Source organism: Tursiops truncatus, chromosome 2 (genome assembly GCF_011762595.2).
Source record: "Tursiops truncatus isolate mTurTru1 chromosome 2, mTurTru1.mat.Y, whole genome shotgun sequence".
NCBI classification, from domain to species: Eukaryota; Metazoa; Chordata; class Mammalia; order Artiodactyla; family Delphinidae; genus Tursiops; species Tursiops truncatus.
Window position 1 is genome coordinate 85705811 of NC_047035.1, and position 21371 is coordinate 85727181.

Here is a 21371-nt window from a genome sequence, read left to right on the forward strand (position 1 = left end):
TCCCCCTTCGCAACCCGACACAGCCTAGCCCACCTACCCTGCCAGTGCGCACGCCCACCTCTCCGCCACAGGTGCTGATTGGAGAGCGCGTCCCAAGCCCGCCATGTTGGTTGGCTGGTCCCATTGCCTATCACGAAAGGGGCGGAAAGCCAGGCAAAGAGTGTCTCCGCCCCCCACCGGAGAATTGCCGCTATCTTCAGGTTTGCCTGAGAGGGCGAGTTACCGGGAAAGGAGCATCACAATGGCAGCGCGCGTGCGCGCAGGAATTCTGGTCCTCGTAGTTCCAGCCGCAGCGGCAACTACCCGCCAGTCTGGAGCAGAGAAGTAGGGCTTCTGAGACTAGTGGTTGGTACACAGTGGTTCCTCCTAGCTCAAGCAGTTACCTTGGTTATAGAGGCACGGTTGTGACGCCAGGGTTGGTCTTTTCGGAAGAAAATCGTAAATGCTTTGTCACGATACGAATTTACACACACCGAGGAGTTCGGTCGCGAAAAAGGGCCCCAAACCATGAGGCCCTGCCATGCCACCTCCTCAGAAGCAGCGCTGCCAGGATCTGGCAAATTGGCGCTGTCCCCAGAACCGCCTAACACGAAGTTAATCATCGGTGGGTACTGGGGAAAGGCCTGAAAGTGTAAGAAAGAAAGAAGACCGAGACCTCCAGAAAGGAACGTCAGCCTGGAGCCCGGCGTATCCTTACGGTTTTCACATCAATGAAGAACAAGATTTCACTCCCTTTTTGAAACACCGCCAGTGAAGGGTTCAGTGAGCAGCCCCGGTGAGGTCCCGTATGGGATTCTGAGCAAGATAATGCGGGAGTCCCTCGAAGACTTTCAAAGAAAAGCGAGGAGGGCGGAGAAACGAGGCTATGTGGGATAATTTGTATTTGGTATATCAAACTCTTTGGTAAAGAGGAAACCTTATGATCAAACCCCTCTCCCATCCTTACCCACCAACTTACAGAAGAAAAAACTCAAAGAGCTTAACAGCTTTCCTAGAACTATAAAACTAATGAGTAGAAGAACCAAAACTCCGGTCTCTTAAACTCCCGTGTCCAATGCTTTTCCTACTTGATAATCTCAGGAGTCTGCCATGGACTGAAAGATTGCGATGAATTATGAGCTTCCTTTTACTTTAAATCTTTTTCTTCACTCAAGTGACATTATGATTAAAGCTGATTGAGAATATAGAATGGTTAAATACGAATCCTATATTCAATCTCATAACTATTATTGAATCTGTTTCTTCTTGTTCAGGAAATGCCACAGCCTCTTGACATTCTTTGAAAAACAGCAGGCACTTCTACTGTCTGTCATGTCTAGATCCTTGGATGAAAAGCAGGACAAAATGTACATTAAAGGCACTTGATGATGCAGCTCATCTTGTTCTATTCAAACTTAAAGAAGTTGCCAAATTGTTTTCTTTCCACTGATTAAAACCACAAGTTGCTTTTTCCATTACTTTGTCTAACAGAATATAGTTCACTTCAGAGTATTGGCAGGGCAAGTAATTTGAATTGGAAAGGGTTAGTGTTTCTGTAAGTACTTTTCTTTAAAATTAAAGAAGTTTATAGGGGAAACAAAGTCCAGATTCATTGAAATAATGCCTAGCAGGATTTCAGATAGATAGTCTCTATTCAAAGAGAATATTTTTCACTCACTTAGCAAATATAATGTGTCTCTCCAAGCTACCCAGATATAATCTCTGCTATCATAGGTAAGCGTTTTAGTGAATTTATTCATAGAACTACTATTGTGTTTATTTTAAATGAGTCAGTAGATACAGCTGGATTCTCCAAATGATGGAAAGACGATTATTCTTCTTACTGTTATCTTATGACCAACTCTCATTTGCAAATCCATGAAGGATAAGATAAATAGAAGAGTATGTGAGAAAGCAGTCCGGCAGCTGTATATCAAGAAAGAGTTGAAGGGGGAAAAAAGTGCAGTGCAAAGGGAAGTGTTGTATGATGAGTATCTTGAGAATAGTACAACAGTATATCTCAGAGTAGGAAGTATAAGAATGAATACATAGTGAAAGTTAATGCCACAGGTATAGGAACCCTAGGATATTGGAGTGCCCAAGGAAAACAGTTTCTCAGGGCCCCTTTTCTTCTCTGGTCTTTCCCATTTAAGAATTATTGGTCCCGGGACTTCCCTGGTGGCACAGTGGTTAAGAATCCGCCTGCCAATGCAGGGGACATGGGTTCGATCCTGGTCCGGGAAGATCCCACATGCCGCGGAGCAACTAAGCCTGTGCGCCACAACTACTGAGGGTAAGCTGTGACAAAGTGAGAGAGTGGCATGGACATATATACACTACCAAACGTAAAATAGATAGCTAGTGGGCAGCAGCCGCATAGCACAGGGAGATCAGCTCAGTGGTTTGTGACCACCTAGAGGGGTGGGATAGGGAGGGTGGGAGGCAGGGAGACACAAGAGGGAGGAGATATGAGAACATATGTATATGTATAACTGATTCACTTTGTAATACAGCAGAAACTAACACACCATTAAAAAAAAAAGAATTCTTCTGCCAGTACAGAGGACATGGGTTCGATCTCTGGTCCGGGAAGATCCCACATGCCGCGGAGCAACTAAGCCCGTGCGCCACAACTACTGAGGCTGCGCTCTAGAGCCCGTGCGCCACAACTACTGAGGCTGCACTCTAGAGCCCGCGAGCCACAACTACTGAGCCTGCATGCTGCAACTACTGAAGCCCGCGAGCCTAGATCCCGTGCTCTGCAACAAGAGAAGCCACCGCAGTGAGAAGCCCATGCACTGCAACCAGAGAAAGCCCGCGTGCAGCAACGAAGACCCAACACAGCCAAAAATAAAATAAATAAAAGAACCACACCCGAATCCTCTGGCCCCACTGGCTTCCTCTCTAAAAAAAAAAGGGGGCTTCCCTGGTGGCGCAGTGATTGAGAGTCCGCCTGCCGTTGCAGGGGATACGGGTTCGTGCCCTGGTCCGGGAGGATCCCACATGCCGCGGAGCGGCTGGGCCTGTGAGCCATGGCCGCTGAGCCTGCGCGTCCGAGCCTGTGCTCCGCAATGGGAGAGACCACAACAGTGAGAGGCCCGCGTACCGCAGAAAAAGAAAAAAAAAAAAAGAATTATTGGTCTGGGGACTTCCCTGGTGGTGCAGTGGTTAGGAATCTGCCTGCCAATGCAGGGGACACGGGTTCGAGCCCTGGTCCGGGCAGATCCCACATGCCATGGAGCAACTAAGCCCGTGCGCCACAACTACTGAGCCTACACTCTAGAGCCCGCGAGCCACAACTACTGAGCGTGTGTGCCTAGAGCCCCTGCTCCCAACAAGAGAAGCCACCACAATAAGAAGCACGCGCACCACAACGAAGAGTTGCCCCTCTTGGTGCAACTAGAGAAAGTCTGTGCACGGCAACGGAGACTCAATGCAGCCAAAAATAAATTGATTAATTAATTTAAAAATAAATAAAGAATTATTGGTCTGTCCCAAGAGATACTTGTTCAGTTAGGATAAATGGCAAGGTAATATTCAAGAGCTGGTACCTGAATTTAGGAATCTCCTTTTGAGATATATGTATCTCAAATATATATATTAAAAAACAAATAAATTTGGTAGTCAGCCTCTAGGCACCCCGTGATCCCTGCCTCCTGGTATCTTCACCCTTGTATAGTCTAGTCCCTCCCATACTGAATTGGGCTGCCTCGTGTAACCAATAGGCTTTTTCAGAAATTGTGGTGTGTAAATTCCAAGTCTAGGTTATAAAATACTTTGCAGCTTCCACTTTATGCTCTCTTGCGTCACTCACTTAGAGGAAAGCCAGTGCCGTAATATGAGGACACTCAAGCAACCTCTTGGAGTGGCTATCTGGCAAAAAACTGAGGCATTACACCAATAATCAGCACCAATTTGCCAGCCATCTTAATGAACTGTTCTTGGAAATAGATCCTCCAGCCCCAGCCAAGCCTTCAGATGACGGCAGGCCTAGCTCGCGTTTTGACTGCCACTCTGTGAAATACCTCAAGCCAGAACCACCCAACTAAGCCACACCCAAAATCCAGACCCACAGACACTATGTGTTATAATAAATGTTTACTGTTGCTTTAAGCACTAAGTTTTTGGGGAAATTTGTCATGCAGCAATTGAGAACTACTACAGTAAGATTTGCAAAAATCTAGGATCAGCCTTAGAGCATATTCAAGGATAATGAGCAGAGGCTTCCCTGGTGCTGCAGTGGTTGAGAGTCCGCCTGCCGACGCAGGGGACACGGGTTCGTGCCCCGGTCCGGGAAGATGCCGCGGAGCGGCGGACCCGTGAGCCACGGCCGCTGAGCCTGCGCGTGCGCGTCCGGAGCCGGCGCGTCCGCAACGGGAGAGGCCACAACAGTGAGAGGCCCGCATACCACAAAAAAAAAAAAAAAAAAAAAAAAAAAAAAAAAAGAGAGTAAACCCTAAGAGTTCTCATCACAAGGAAAAAAATTTTTCTATTTCTTTTTTTTTTTTTTTTTTGCGGTACGCGGGCCTCTCACTTTTGTGGCCTCTCACAGGCTCCGGACACGCAGGCTCAGCGGCCATGGCTCACGGGCCCAGCCGCTCCGCGGCATGTGGGATCTTCCCAAACCGCGGCACGAACCCGTGTCCCCTGCATCGGCAGGCAGACTCTCAACCACTGCGCCACCAGGGAAGCCCTATTTCTTTAATTTTGTATCTATATGAGATGATGGATGTTCATTAAACTTATTGTGATAATCATTTCATGACGTATATAAGTCAGATCATTATGCCGCGCACCTTAAACTTATACAGTGCTGTATGTCAATTATATTTCAATAAAACTGGAAGAAAAAATCAAACAGCATAGTATTTGCATATAACCTATGCAAACCCTCCCATATACTTTTTTTTTTTTTTTTTGAGGCAAGGAATACGACTTTATTCAGAAAGCCAGCAGACTGAGAAGATGGCAGGCTAGGGTCCCCCAAAACCATCTTCCCATATACTTTAAATCATCTCTAGATTACTTATAATATACCTAGTAGAATGTAAATGCTATGTGAATAGTTGCCTGGCACGCAGAAAATTCAAGTTTTGCTTTTGGGGCTTTCTGGAATTTGCAAATATTTTCAGTCTGTGGTTAATTGAATCCACGGATGCAGTGCCCAAGGATACAGAGGTCCAGAGCACTGACTGTATATCTCAATAAAGCTGTTTCTAAAAACTCTGCACAGTCTTTTAAAACACAACGCTCATAGTGGACTGGTGCTCAGGTGTTTCCACAAACCAGCAAACAGTCCTGTTTTTAAAATTTTTGGTCAATCTAACCAGTTTCTATTTGAATGTTACTTAATCCACTAAACAAAATATTTTAGAGCCAATTAATGCCAACCACTCTGCTAGGTACTGGGAGAACAAATATGAATAAACTCAGTCTCTGTCCTTGAGAGTTTCATAGTGGATTAGCGAACATGCAAATCCCATTGCAATGCACCACAATAACTGCTAAAGGTATATTATGTAGGCTATATAGATGCTCTAGAACAGGGGTCAGTAATCTATAGGCTGCAGGCCAAATTTTGGGGGGTCCTCTGAGAGCTTGACCTCTTTAAGCTAGTGTCAGATGCACTCTGATTTTCATAGAAATGCATTCACACCAAATACATTAACTAGCTCAAGTGTTTGTATTTTTGAAAACTTCATCCTTTATTTTGCTGTAAAAGACTATTTCTAATTAAAGAGATTTCCAATAAAAAGGAATCAGTAAGAGAAAACTGGCAGGAGGTGGGGGGGTAGATGGGCAAAGTAATCTCAGTTTTGGATATATGAGCCTATTGTCTTTTAACCTGTTGATGTTTGGTGTTTGGTGATTATTAAAATAGACAAAATGTTAGGGAAAATTGACACTGATTAAAACTAGTAAAGTTAGAAAACACACTAAATTTGTATTTAAGAAGTAATTCTAATTATTTCTTGATCTACTTCCTATTTATGCCTAACTTTTATGAAATACAACACTATACCATTAAATGTTAACAGTTAACTTTTTTTTTAATTAATTAATCTATTTATTTTGGGCTGCACTGGGTCTTCGTTGCTGCGTGTAGGCTTTCTCTAGTTGCGGTCAGCAGGGGCTACCCTTCGTTGCAGTGCGTGGGCTTCTCATTGCGGTGGCTTCTCTTGTTGCGGAGCACGGGCTCTAGTCTTGCGGGCTTCAGTAGCTGTGGCACAAGGGCTCAGTAGTTGTGGCTCGCAGGCTCTAGAGCGCAGGCTCAGTAGTTGTGGCGCACGGGCTTAGTTGCTCTGCGGCATGTGGGATCTTCCTGGACCAGGGCTCGAACCCGCGTCCCCTTCCTTTGCAGGCAGATTCCTAACCACTGCGCCAGAAGGAAGTCCCAACAGTTAACTTTTTAAAAGTTTTATTCTAGTAGAACAGTAAATTCTCTACATATTTGCTCAGTCTTTTAGCTTTCCTCTTTGTTGCAAGGTCATCAATTAACAAAGCATCGTTGGATACTCACAGTTTTCAAAAGAGAAAGTGGTGAGGTGATGTTGTGATTCCTGATGTGTGTCTGAGACAGTCTGGAAAAAGTTCAGTACAGTGGCTTTCAATCTGGTTCAGTGATTAGCTGCTCCAAAAGCTGGACAGCTTTCTGTGTTTTAAGGTAGAATAACTGCCTGGTAATGCTAATAGTGCACCATAGTGATCATAGTATTCCACTGCCAGCTGTACTGAAATAAAACTTAGAATGGTCTCATCGCTCTATTTTGTCTTATTAATCAAAGCAGACTATCAAGTGGGTAGGTGTTTTTATAATTTTTAGAAATCAGAGGGCAGACAGCAGAAGCAAGAAGAACTACAATCCTGCAGCCTGTGGAACAAAAACCACATTCACAGAAAGATACACAAGATGAAAAGGCAGAGGGCTATGTACCAGATGAAGGAACAAGATAAAACCCCAGAAAAACAACTAAATGAAGTGGAGATAGGCAACCTTCCAGAAAAAGAATTCAGAATGATAGTGAAGATGATCCAGTACCTCGGAAAAAGAATGGAGGCAAAGATCAAGAAGATGCAAGAAATGTTTAACAAACACCTGGAAGAAATAAAGAACAAACAAACAGAGATGAACAATACAATAACTGAAATGAAAACTACACTAGAAGAAATCAATAGCAGAATAACTGAGGCAGAAGAACGGATAAGTGACCTGGAATACAGAATGGTGGAATTCACTGCTGCAGAACAGAATAAAGAAAAAAGAATGAAAAGAAATGAAGACAGCCTAAGAGCCCTCTGGGACAACAATAAATGCAACAACATTCGCATTATAGGGGTCCCAGAGGGAGAAGAGAGAGAGGAAATGACCAGAGAAAATACTTGAAGAGATTATAGTCAAAAACTTCCCTAACATGGGAAAGGAAATAGCCACCCAAGTCCAGGAAGAGCAGCGAGTCCCATACAGGATAAACCCAAGGAGAAACACACCGAGACACATAGTAATCAAATTGGCAAAAATTAAAGACAAAGAAAAATTATTGAAAGCAGCAAGGGAAAAATGACAAATAACATACAAGGGAACACCCATTAAGATGAACAGCTGATATCTCAGCAGAAACTGTACAAGCCAGAAGGGAGTGGCATGATATACTTAAAGTGATGAAAGGGAAGAACCTACAACCAAGACTACTCTAACCAGCAAGGATCTCATTCACATTCGATGGAGAAATCAAAAGCTTTACAGACAAGCAAAAGCTAAGAGAATTCAGCACCACCAAATCAACTCTACAACAAATGCTAAAGGAACTTCTCTAAGTGGGAAACACAAGAGAAGAAAAGGACCTACAAAAACAAACCCAAAACAATTAAGAAAATGGTCATAGGAACATACATATCGATAATTACCTTAAACGTGAATGGATTAAATGCTCCAACCAAAAGACACAGGCTTGCTGAATGGATACAAACATAAGACCCATATATATGCTGTCTACAAGAGACCCACTTCAGATGTAGGGACACATACAGACTGAAAGTGAGGGGATGGAAAAAGGTATTCCATGCAAAAGGAAATCAAAAGAAAGCTGGAGGAGCAATACTCATATCAGATAAAATAGATTTTAAAATAAAGAATGTTACAAGAGACAGTGAAGGCCACTACATAATGATCAAGGGATCAATCCAAGAAGACGATATAACAATTATAAATATATATGCACCCAACATAGAGCACCTCAATACATAAGGCAACTGCTAACAGCTCTAAAAGAGGAAATCGACAGTAACACAGTAATAGTGGGAGACTTTAACACCTCACTTACACCAATGAACAGATCATGCAAAATGAAAATAAATAAGGAAACAGAAGCTTTAAATGTCACAATAGACCAGATAGATCTAGTTGATATTTATAGGACATTCCATCCAAAAACAGCAGATTACACTTTCTTTTCAAGTGTGCATGGAACATTCTCCTGGATACATCACATCCTGGGTCACAAATCAAGCCTCAGTAAATTTAAGAAAATTGAAATCATATCAAGCATCTTTTCTGACTACAACGCTATGAGATTAGAAATCAATTACAGGGAGAAAAACATTAAAAACACAAACACGTGGAGGCTAAACAATACGTTACTAGATAACCAAGAGGTCACTGAAGAAATCAAAGAGGAAATCAAAAAGTACCTAGAGACAGATTACAACGAAAACACGATGATCCAAAACCTATGGGATACAGCAAAAGCAGTTCTAAGAGGGAAGTTTATAGCTATGCAAGCCTACCTCAAGAAACAAGAAAAACCTCAAATAAACAATCTAACCTTACACCTAAAGGAACTAGAGAAAGAAGAATAAACAAAACCCAAAGTTAGCAGAAGGAAAGAAATCATAAAGATCAGAGCAGAAATAAATGAAATAGAAACAAAGAAAACAATAGCAAACAAAGATCAATAAAACTAAAATCTGGTTCTTTGAGAAGATAAACAAAATTGATAAACCATTAGCCAGACTCATCAAGAAAAAGAGGGAGAGGACTCAAATCAATAAAATTAGAAATGAAAAAGGAGGAGTTACAACAGACATGGCAGAAATACAAAGCATCCTAAGAGACAACTATAAGCACCTCTTTGCCGACAAAGTGGACAACCTGGAGTAAATGGACAAATTCTTAGAAAGGTATAACCTTCCAAGACTGAACCAGGAAGAAATAGAAAATATGAACAGACCAATCACAAGTAATGAAATTGAAACTGTGATTAAAAATCTTCCAACAGGGCTTCCCTGGTGGCACAGTGGTTGTGAGTCTGCCTGCCAATGCAGGGGACATGGGTTCGTGCCCTGGTCCAGGAGGATCCTACATGCCGCGGAACGGCTAGGCCCGTGAGCCATTGCCGCTGAACCTGCGTGTCTGGAGCCTGTGCTCTGCAACGGGAGAAGCCACAACAGTGAGAGGCCTGCGTACCTCGAAAAAAAAAAAAAAAAGAAAAAATCTTCCAACAAACAAAAGCCCAGGACCAGATGGCTACACAGGTGAATTCTGTCAAATATTTAGAGAAGAGCTAACACTCAACCTTCCTAAACTCTTCCAAAAACTTCCAGAGGAAGGAGCACTCCCAAATTCATTCTATGAAGCCACCATCACTCTGATACCAAAACCAGACAAAGATACTACACAAAAAGAAAATTACAGACCAATATCACTGATGAATACAGATGCAAAAATCCTCAACAAAATACTAGCAAACAGAATCCAACAGCTCATTAAAAGGATCATACACCATGATCAAGTGGGAATTATCCCAGGGATGCAAGGATTCTTCAATATACGCAAATCAATCAATGTGATACACCACATTAACAAATTGAAGGAGAAAAACCATATGATCATCTCAATAGATGCAGAGAAAGCTTTCGACAAAATTCAACACCCGTTTATGAAAAAAACTCTCCAGAAAGTGGGCATAGAGGGAACCTACCTCAACATAATAAAGGCCATATATGACAAACCCACAGCAAACATCATTCTCAATGGTGAAAAACTGAAAGCATTTCCTCTAAGATGAGGAATGAGACAAGGATGTCCACTCTCACCACTATTATTCAACATAGTTTTGGAAGTCCTAGCCACAGCAATCAGAGAAGAAAAAGAAATACAAGGAATCCAAATTTGAAAAGAAGTAAAACTGTCACTGTTTGCAGATGACATGATACTATACATAGAGAATCCTAAAGATGCCACCAGAGAAGTACTAAAGCTAATTAATGAATTTGGTAAAGTTGCAGGATACAAAATTAATGCATGGAAATCTCTTGCATTCCTGTATACTAATGATGAAAAATCTGAAAGGGAAATTAAGGAACACTCCCATTTACCACTGCAACAAAAAGAATAAAATACCTAGGAATAAACCTACCTCGGGAGACAAAAGACCTGTATGCAGAAAACTATAAGACACTGATGAAAGAAATTAAAGATGATACCAACAGGTGGAGAGATATACCATGTTCTTCTATTGGAACAATCAATATTGTGAAAATGACTATACTACCCGAAGCAATCTACAGATTCAATGCAATCCCTATCAAATTACCAATAGTACGTTTTACAGAACTAGAACAAAAAATCTTAAAATTTGTATGGAGACACAAAAGACCCTGAAAAGCCAAAGCGGTCTTGAGGGAAAAAAACAGAGCTGGAGGAATCAGACCCCCTGACTTCAGACTATCCTATAAAGCTACAGTAATCAAGACAATATGGTACTGGCACAAAAACAGAAACATAGATCAACAAAACAAGATAGAAAGCTCAGAAAGAAACCCACGCATCTATGGTCAACTAACCTATGACAAAGGAGGCAAGGATATAAAATGGAGAAAAGACAGTCTCTTCAATAAGTGGTGCTGGGAATACTGGACAGCTACATGTAAAAGAATGAAATTAGAACACTCCCTAACACCATACACAGGAATAAACTCAAAATGGATTAGAGACCTAAATGAAGACCGGACACTATAAAACTCTTAGAGGAAAGCATAGGAAGAACACTCTTTGACATAAATCACAGCAAGATCTTTTTTGATCCACCTCTTACAGTAATGGAAATAAAAACAAAAATAAACAAATGGGACCTAATGAAGCTTCAAAGCTTTTGCACAGCAAAGGAAACCATAAACAAGAAGAACAGACAACCCTCAGAATGGGAGAAAATATTTGCAAACGAATCAACAGACAAAGGATTAATTTCCAAAATATATAAACAGCTCATGCAGCTCAATATTAAAGAAACAAACAACCTGAATCCAAAAATGGGCAGAAGACCTAAATAGACATTTCTCCAAAGAAGACATACAGATGGCCAAGAAGCACATGAAAAGCTCTCAATATCACTAATTATTAGAGAAATGCAAATCCAAACTACAATGAGGTATCACCTCACACCAGTTAGAATGGGCATCATCAGAAAATCTACAAACAACAAATGCTGCAGAGGGTGTGTAGAAAAGGGAACCCTCTTGCACTGTTGGTGGGAATGTAAACTGATACAGCCACTATGGAGAACAGTATGGAGTTTCCTTCAAAAACCAGAAATAGAATTACCATATGATCCAGTAATCCCACTACTGGGCATATACCCAGGGAAAACCATAATTCAAAAAGACACATGCACCACAACGTTCATTGCAGTGCTATTTACAATAGCCAGGTCATGGAAGCAACCTAAATGCCCATTGACAGACGAATGGATAAAGAAGATGTGGTACATATATACAATGGAATATTACTCAGCCATAAAAAGGAACGAAATTGAGTCATTTGTTGAGACGTGGACGGATCTAGAGACTGTCACACACAGTGAAGTAAGTCAGTAAGAGAAAAACAAATATCGTATATTAATGCATGTATGTAGAACCTAGAGAAATGGTACAGATGAACTGGTTTGCAGGGCAGAATTTGAGACACAGATGTAGAGAACAAACGTATGGACACCAAGGTGGGAAAACTGTGGTGGGGTGGGGATGGTGGTGTGCTGAATTGGGCGATTGGGATTGACATGTATACACTGATATGTATAAAATTGATGACTAATAAGAACCTGCAGTACTAAAAAACAAACCAACCAAAAAAACATCTAATACCAAACTTTCTTTGGGTTATTTGTATGGAAATATGTTAATATAAATGTTTCAGACATTAAAAAAAAAAATTTTTTTTTTCCCTGCGTTAGGTCTTCACAGCATATGGTATCTTCCCGGACCAGGGCTCAAACCCATGTCCCCTGCATTGGCAGGCAGATTCTTAACCACTGAGCTACCAGGGAAGCCCCACTTAGAAAGCTCTCTATGATCACTTTCCACTCTTGCTACTAAGTCCCCACATATACTCCAGTCCATTTAGTAAGAGAAGAAATAAGGTATAAATACTGGAAACGAAAAGAAAAAACATTGATACATGTATTATCTACACAGTAAATGTCAAATGCATCTAAAGAAAAAATATTAAAATTAATGATACTAAAAAATGATACAAATGAACTTATTTACAAAACAGACTGAATGCACTGAATCAGAAACCTTTATATGTTGCTGTGTTTCCAGTAGGAAGAATACCTGGGGTTCAGGATCCAAGCAATGGCTCCAATCCACATCATTCCTGATGACTCCCTGGAGACCTCTGTGCTTTCTGTCCCTGCAACTCTGGGCTCTTCATGGTTAGACATCTTGGTCCCTAAAAGTGGCCCACTCTTGCCAGGGGATACAGCAAGTGTCCTTCTAGACTACAAACTATTGCTGTGGACTTTTGGGCTGCATGCAACTAGCAAGCAAGTAAAGGAGTCACCATCTTGGCAGGGGCAATTGATGTGGATGAACAGAAGGTAAGGCTGCTCTTGGATTAAGAGAGAAGGGAGGAACATGCGTGGAATTTAGATGATCTACTTGGACACTTCTTGGTACTCCCTTGCCGAGTTGTGACTGAATGGCTTAGTGCAGCAACTTAAACCTTTTGTGCTCCCAAATCTTTCAGTATCTGCGTACTGCAGGACCCAACTAACAAACTGATTATGTTGTTTAGGTCTACTATATTCTTAATTTTTTTTGTTCACTTTAATCTATCTAGGTTTGGGAGATGTTTGTTAACGTCTCCCCTATTAATGTGTCTATTCATCCTTTTATATCCTGTAGTTTTGCTTTAGAAAGCTGCTGCTTTAGTAAATGACATCCTCAGCTTGTACAGTTCCTACACGCACGATTTTCAGTTACCATGTTTTAATTAATTAACATTGGTCCTCAACAACACGGTTCAAATTTCACTTATGATGGTATATTAACTGTGAGTAATTTCATAAAGTGCAAATTACGTGGCTAGTTCTTCAGTCCACAAATCACTAAATAACAGATGTGTGTCATGATCAGTGACCAATTATGTAACTTCCTTCAGAGTCTGTTGGTCTTTGGTTTTTTTGCTTTTGTTTCTTTTGGCCATGCCAAGTGGCTTGTGGGATCTTAGTTCCTTGACCAGGGATCGAACCAGGGTCTTCGGCAGTGAAAACACACAGTCCTAACCACTGGACCGCCAGAGAATTCCCCAGAGTCTGTTGGTGATTGGACATTGCACATCTGTTGCTCAGTTCGGGACGGAGAGCAAAGCGTGTAGTCGTGCTGTCTCCTTGTCTCCCAGTGATAAACCCATGTGACATTTTACAAAAATGGATAATCAAAAGAGGGAATGGCCAACAAAGATAAAAATGCAGCAAAGGGCTTCCCTGGTGGCGCAGTGGTTAAGAATCCGCCTGCCAATGCAGGGGCCATGGGTTCAGGCCCTGGTCCGGGAAGATCCCACATGCCGCGGAGCAACTAAGCCCGTGTGCCACAACTACTCAGCCTGTGCTCTAGAGCCCACGAGCCACAACTACTGAGCCTGTGTGCCACAACTACTGAAGCCCGAGTGCCTAGAGCCTGTGCTCCGCAACGAGAAGGCACCGCAATGAGAAGCCCATGCACCACCATGAAGAGCAGCCCCCGCTCGCCACAATTTGAGAAAGGCTGTGCGCAGCAATGAAGACCCAACACAGCCAAAAATATATATATATAAGTAAATAAAAAATAAGTAAATTAAAAAAAAAATTTTTTAATGCAGCAAAGGAACTAAAGTGATAATGCTGGAAGTGAAATTTGGGTAAAATCTAGATGTTATACAAGTTATACTGGAGTTATAGAGTAGTAGTTAACTATGGAATTGTTGACACCACTGATATTTGAGAGAATGCATGTCAGAGGAAGCTAGTGAAGGCAAATTTCAAAAAAGAAAAAAAAAGTGGTTAAGATGAATGTCCCAGAAGGAATGACACTGCCAAAAATCTTCACACTAAAGGAACTCTTGGAAGTATTTCACAACTTTGGAACACAAAGGGTAAAATTTTGGAAGCTGATCCAAACTTAGAAACATGACAATTTGCCAAGGCACAGAAAAGATGCTCACTCTGTATAAGTTATACAGAGAGGCAGACATGCTTGACGTTATTTTCTAGATGTTTTTGAAAAAGAAAAAAAAAACTTGAATTTTCAATGTTTCTAATGTTATAAGTTATACTGTACTACATAAATGTTTTACTATTTTCATTTCCCAATACATTTATAACTGACAGTTTGTTTTTATACTGTCATTTATAACATTTATAACAGTTTGATTTGAGCAAAATTTTTAAAGGCCATGGAACAACTGTATCTTTTTAATTAATTTTATTTATCGCTGCGTTGGGTCTTTGTTGCTGCATGCTGGCTTTCTCTAGCTGTGGGGAGCGGGGGCTACTCTTCGTCGCAGTGCATGGGCTTCTCGTTGCAGTGGCTTCTCTTGTTGTGGAGCACTGGGCTCTACGCGCGTGGGTTTCAGTAGTTGTGGCACGCGGGCTTAGTTGCTCTGCAACATGTGGGATCCTCCTGGACCAGGGCTCAAACCCATGTCCCCTGCATTGGCAGGCGGATTCTTAACCACTGCGTCACCAGGGAATCCCCAATGGTATCTTTCCCATTGATACTAAGATTGCTCTCTATGGTTTCAGCTTGCATGGACATATATGCAGTAATTCACTACTGTACAAAGTGAGGACTGCCTGTATTTGGTCCCAATTTCTTCACATCCTCACCAACACATTATCTGTCTTTTTGAAAATAGCCATCCTTGTGGGTATGAAGTGGTATCTCATTGTGGTTTTGATTTGTGTTTCCCTAATGACTAATGCACATCTTTTCATATACTTACTGGTAATTTGTACATCTTCTTTGGAGAAAAATCTGTTCAAATCTTTTGCCCATTTTCAAATTTATTTATTTATTTATTTTTGACTGCATTGGGTCTTCATTGCTGTGTGCCTGATTTCTCTAGTTAAGGCAAGTGGGGGCTACTCTTCATTGCAGTGTGTGGGCCTCTCATTGCAATGGCTTCTCTTGTTGTGGAGCAAGGGCTCTAGGTGCGTGGGCTTCAGTAGTTGTGGCACGTAGGCTCAGTAGTTGTGGTGCACAGGCTTAGTTGCTCCGCAGCATGTGGGATCTTCCCGGACCAGGGCTCGAACCTGTGTCCCCAGCATTGGCAGGCGGAGTCTTAACCATTGCGCCACCAGGGAAGCCTCCATTTTTAAATTAGGTTCATTTCTTTAATTTTCATCTGAATCTATTTGTTAACTCAGGTGATTATTTAAAAAGTAGGTGAGTTAAGCCCATCTACGTCTGTTGATTGGTCTGAATTTTTTTATATTGTTTCACTATGTAGTTTATTTTCTTTGCCTCCCCCCCCCCTTTTGATATTGTGTGTAGTTCTAGTTGTAAACTTTATTCTGATTTTATATAATACTCTCAGTACTCTTTCTTTAAATTCTCTGTTGCTTCCCTAATATGTAAGCAATTTTGAAACTACCTCTTACTGCCCCTTCTATGTAGCTGCTAGCTTTATCCTATTGTCAGTTTGTGTAGTTTTTATTTCTTGATTTCTCAGCTTCAAGTGCTATCTTTTTACTTCTATGTAATGCTCCGGACGCACAGGCTCAGCGGCATGTGGGATCCTCCAAGACCAGGACACGAATCCGTGTCCCCTGCATCGGCAGGCGGACTCCCAACCACTGCGCCACCAGGGAAGCCCTCAGTGAGCTTATTTAACTTTCCACCTACTCATCCCTTTGCTCCCATTTTTTGTTGGTTGTAATAATTTTGCATTATTTTGATAATGTAAAATTATCTGATTTTGGCTTATTCCCACCCCCATCTGTAATCTTAATTCTTACAGTTGAATATATGCATATATATGTAAAATATGCATCTTAAAAATTATTTACTGATAGACTGTATGGTCAAAATGTTTGGAGACCATTACACTAAATACCTATGTCTTTTAAAGAATTTGTCTGGGCTGACAAAGATAACTTTTAGCTATAGCTCCTTTCTAGGTATACTTTTTTATACTTCAAACCCAAATCCCCAAACATGAGAAGTCCCTTTTTTCTTTTTAAATATACACATATAAGATATTTTATTTCAAAAAGCACAGAACATTATACAAGTTTTAAATTTACATTTTGCAATAAAAGATATCAATATATGCATTATTTGTATCATGGATGGAATTTGAATCAGTGGTATAAATATGTGGCAGTCACTAAATATAGATCATCATCACAGTGAACCAAAATGCATAGTTGTTATGAAATGACAAATGACCACTAAAGGGTGAACTCAGCCCATACACCACGATAATAAATTAGTTATACAGATATATGTTTTTCTTCACTGTATCATTAAAATTTCTGCTAGCCCCTCACCAAACATTCAAAAAACACAGTTTTGGAGCCATCCTGTTGAACCAGTTCCTCCACATACTACACTAAAGAAAATAAAGTGACTTTTTGCTCATTTTTAAGTAAACTTCATATGCTTAATTAAACTGTTTCCAATGATGAAGGCAAACAACTAGGATATTTGAATATAATTAGAAATCCCTTGGGCTGGGGGCAGCACTGAGAGATGTATGTTCATCTACAGTGCAGAGATCTGAATCAATCTCAGGAAATGGAACTCAATAGGAAATGGGTTCTTTGGCAGTAAAGATCTGACTGGCCATTGCAGGACAGTCCCTCTGGCAGCTTGAGAGCTTAACCGTAGAATTTATGAAGTGGATAGAAAAAGGTTAGAAATAAAAAATCAATTTATCTTTGCTAAACTGGGACCAATCAATTAGGGCAGAAGTCAGCATCTTCTGTTGCCTAGGCTGGCTCAGACTTCCCAGTCAGACAATCCACCCAACAAAATTATATAAGAAGTAAAAGGAAATGTTATAATCATTTAATCATACTGGCAAATTTGACAAACTGAATACTGAAATTTGTAATCCTCACCCATCAATAGTTAGAAACTGTTTATTGGAGTTGTATCTATTTTCTGATACCTTCTGAATAATAATTATCAGGTAGAAACATGATTGTGATTCTGATGCCTGTTCATGCCAATCCCTTATTGTAAAATCCAGAATTTCTTTACTTTACATAAAAATACCATAAAAATCTAACCCAAAATGTACATCATCAATCACTTTGCAAATATATTTTTATTTGCTTGCCTTTGCTGAGCAAAAAGAAGGTAGGAAAACATTCATACACATACATGACCATGGTCACCAAAGGCAAAATAAGACGGTCTTTGAATGTATCTTTCGAACTCCTAACATTACCCCAGAGACAACAGAAGCTAAATCTATCTTCTGCCTGCTGTTTTATATCATAAGTTCTTGATATAAAAAGTTAAAGCCAAAAACCAAGAAGTCTATGCACAGATGCCGGAGAGCTCTGTTATTTATGAACAAGATGGCTCAACCACAGCATGTTTTAACAGGACACAGACTACTGACCACATGGCTTTTTTTGTTGGTTATACTATTCATATATCCAGAGTTTATGAAAAGTTTGCACACAGATAACAAATGAAGGATCTGTCTTACAAAGACACAGAATGTTACAGAACAGGCTTAAATCTGATTGTTCTAATTTACAGCTGCCATGATCCATTCATTGGGGGAATTTTCTTATCTTCATTCTATAGATAGTTTACATCAGAACTGCATCAGGTTTCTGAGTCAAATAGAGTCATGTCACAATCAAGAGATAAGTGAACTTATTTGAAAAACTTGCCTTTGGAAAATGGAAAGTATAATTTCAAAATGCAATAAAGCTAATCCTCACCATCAGAGGTGAGGACTGCAGGCTTTGTTTCATCAGGGATAAATAATAAATACATTATCCTAACTCTTCTTGAGGTCTACAGTAGGAAAAAAAAAAGCTTTTCCACACTGGCAGAAATTTGCCTTAGAAATGGAAACTTTGTCCATATAGAAATATAGTTTAATTTCTGGCTGAAACAGTAAGTGGCACTTTAGGGGCATTTCCTTAAGAGAGAAATTATAAAATTTTTACTTTTTGGAAAACTTTCTCAATTGAAGTACACTGCATGGTTTCTGAATTTCTCTTTAGCTGCAAGGAAGACTAACACAGATTATTAAATCTTGTCAGTGATCCATTAGCTAAATTAAATTTGGGGGGGAAACACCAAATACAAATTGTAGAAGAGTCAACCAACATATAAGAATGCCCACAACTGCTTGATGTGACTTCATTTATCAGGTGGATGAAGTGAAGTGGGACAGATTACGAAGGGAAATAAGTTTTCTGGAACTATTAGCAGAATCAGACACTTGGGGGTGAAGAAGCATTTCTTTAGTGCTCTGGAACATAAAATAGATTAATCTATGTCTTTTTTTTTTTTGCTTTAAGCATATGTTCATTAATTGAAAGAAATATTCCATTAAGGAATATTTTATTGATGTATGTGAATCTGGACATGGAGCAAAAGACCCTCCAACCCTTCCCCAGCCCTCAATAAGGTCTCCATAATTTTGAATCAGTCTTCATTACTGTCTTCATTCGTGATTCTCCCCAGGCAGAGTTGGAGCTCACAGTAACTGCCAGTTGAATCCGAATAACATCTGATTAGTTTCCTGGCTCCTAGCAATCTCTTCTATGATGCAGTGTTGCTGCCACACCAAATGGAGCTTCCGATACCGCTCACGAGATAAATGAAGGGGGTTGCCCCTCCTTCAGGGGGAGAAAAAAACATGTAAGCTTGAATCAAATAACTACTACATCTTTATTGTTTAAATTAGTCTGAACTTTTGAGATGTTCTTGGAACTGGGAAGGAATCACCAGGACAAGGTTTTAAAAGGTATATTTTCCCTTCACCACTGATCACTATGAACTCGATAAGTTACTTAGCTAATGAAGAAGAAACTTACTCCTTGATTATTCAGAAAAATAGGTCAAGTATACCATGGGCATTATGGGATCCCATTTAAATGGCTAGAAAGGTTTATAACTTGAAGCAGTTCTATTCTTTTTAGAGTGGTTAGCCTGAGTAGGTCTTTAATGGCTTTCTGGCCTCTTATAGTTTATCCAGCTTTGATTTCTGATCTTTGGACGGTAGAGGTTAGGTCTGAGGTGTAACACTAAGCCCTCAAATTATACGCTGCTCCTCAGAAATACTTAGTTATTATTGTCTTTATGACACAACAAACTTGCTGGTGATTAGCAAGTACTTAAATAAAATTACTCCACACCAATTCTAAGGTTGCACAGTTTGTAACACTGTATAACAGCTAATCCAAAATGACTGAAGTCTGGCTGTTGCCAATGATGGAGAACTGTGAGACTCTCATCCCTGGGGCACTAACATGTCTCAGCTGGTTAGGTATTTTCATATTGCCTAACTAACTTAAAAATTCTGCTTCTTTGTACCTTTCTGGAACAACACAGGCCTCTTATCCTCAATCATTAACTACTTCCACCACCCACCTTTTTCTTCCTGAATCCAAAGACTTTCTCTATACAGGTCAAAAGCTATTACAATAAAAACAAATCTCCGTATGAACAAAGAGGTTCTAAGCCTCATCCAATAAGCCGATTCATTCTGAATAATATATTGGGATGATGAAAAAGTTCGGATTTTTCCGTTAAGATGTTACAAAAATCCCGAACAAACTTTTTTGGCCAACCCAAAATTTCAAAAGAACAAACTTTTAGTTAAACAAAAAGAGCTTATGGTAAGGGGATCTAATCTTTAACTATATGTACTTTTGGGACCATTGTGGCCTTACCTCCTTTTTCTCATACCCATGAGTGGTACTCCAGTTCCTAACACCAGTGAAGGATACAGAAAATTACAGGATTCTAAGCATTTTTGCTAATGTTTAAAAGCAAAGAAGGCTGACATAGCTGGCTAATAAAAAGTTTCAAGTATTGCAATGGAAACAATGAATATCCATTTTAAACCAAACTCCCTCACTGGATACTACAGATTTCTTTCTTTTATACATCAGCGTCAATTAAACCTTCTAAGTAATTCTGAAGAAAGGTTGATTAAAAATAATAGAGCATTCAAACATTAGGATGGCGGGGGTCTAAAAATTTTGGAGAAGCACAAACTTGTTGAAAATTATGTGTTACATTTAGGATGGCATCATATTTAATATTTTCAATTTATAGCTATTTAAAAATATCTCTCAGTATTAGCTTCTGTGTTTAAAGAGCTGCCACCATCCATGTACAATAATGTGAGTAAAATTTTAAAAACTTACTTCAGGCCAGGGTCTGTTTCTCCATATTCATCCAAATAAGGGGCTGGATAGGCACAGCCTCTGGCTTTACCTTCAACCAGGACTACTCTACATTCTCTGATTCTAAGGGACAAAACAACCAACAGAAATATTACTAAGTGCATGTATGCAAATGACAGGCACTGTGTCAAAGTTAATCTAGAGAAAAGACATGGTATCTGTTAAGAATTCAGTATAAAGACAATATAGACAAACAGACTAAATCGTGTTTTGTCTAAATAAAAGAGAATGAACATTGCTATTTTTGTTGAAGCTATGGGAAAGGATCAATGGACTTAGGGAAATGGGATCAGTCAGTAATACTGACTAAATATACTGAAGAGAGGAAGGAGACTGTCCTATGTGAACCATAGGTACCCTGGAAGATGGTGGCTGGGGTTGTTTCTGTTCTATTTCCTGACCTATGACCTGGAGCGGGGGAGGGAGCTTAACAGAAGAATAGAACCACATCTCCTAGTCTGATAACCCTGGGCCAGAAAGAAGGTCATCTATGGAAGTGTCGAGCCTTTTCTGGTTAGAGCCAGCCTCCAACAGTGCACATTATGAAGAACCACTGTAACCCTGAAGGTACTTGGGACTCTTACAGCAGAGAAATGGAAAAATAAAAAATAATGTTCGTGTACATAAGAGATAAGTACTCTAGAGAGAAATTATAAAATAAACAGTTGGAATAGGTAGTGGGTTTAA

At 40.1% G+C, this 21371-nt stretch overlaps 1 protein-coding gene across 7 annotated transcripts in view; it reads right to left on the reverse strand.

The window, feature by feature from the left end:
- Positions 1-17550: 17550 nt before the first annotated feature.
- Positions 17551-21371, reverse strand: part of UBR1 (ubiquitin protein ligase E3 component n-recognin 1) — a 166798-nt gene continuing 162977 nt past the window's right edge. For all 7 annotated transcript variants that reach the window (XM_073800837.1, XM_019935371.3, XM_019935370.3 and 4 more), the window contains 2 exons: positions 20646-20747; positions 17551-19109 (listed from right to left, as the gene is read on the reverse strand). In XM_073800837.1, the coding sequence (XP_073656938.1) occupies positions 18968-19109; positions 20646-20747 (244 nt within the window). In that variant the 3' untranslated portion in view covers positions 17551-18967. The remainder of the gene's footprint in view (positions 19110-20645; positions 20748-21371) is intronic.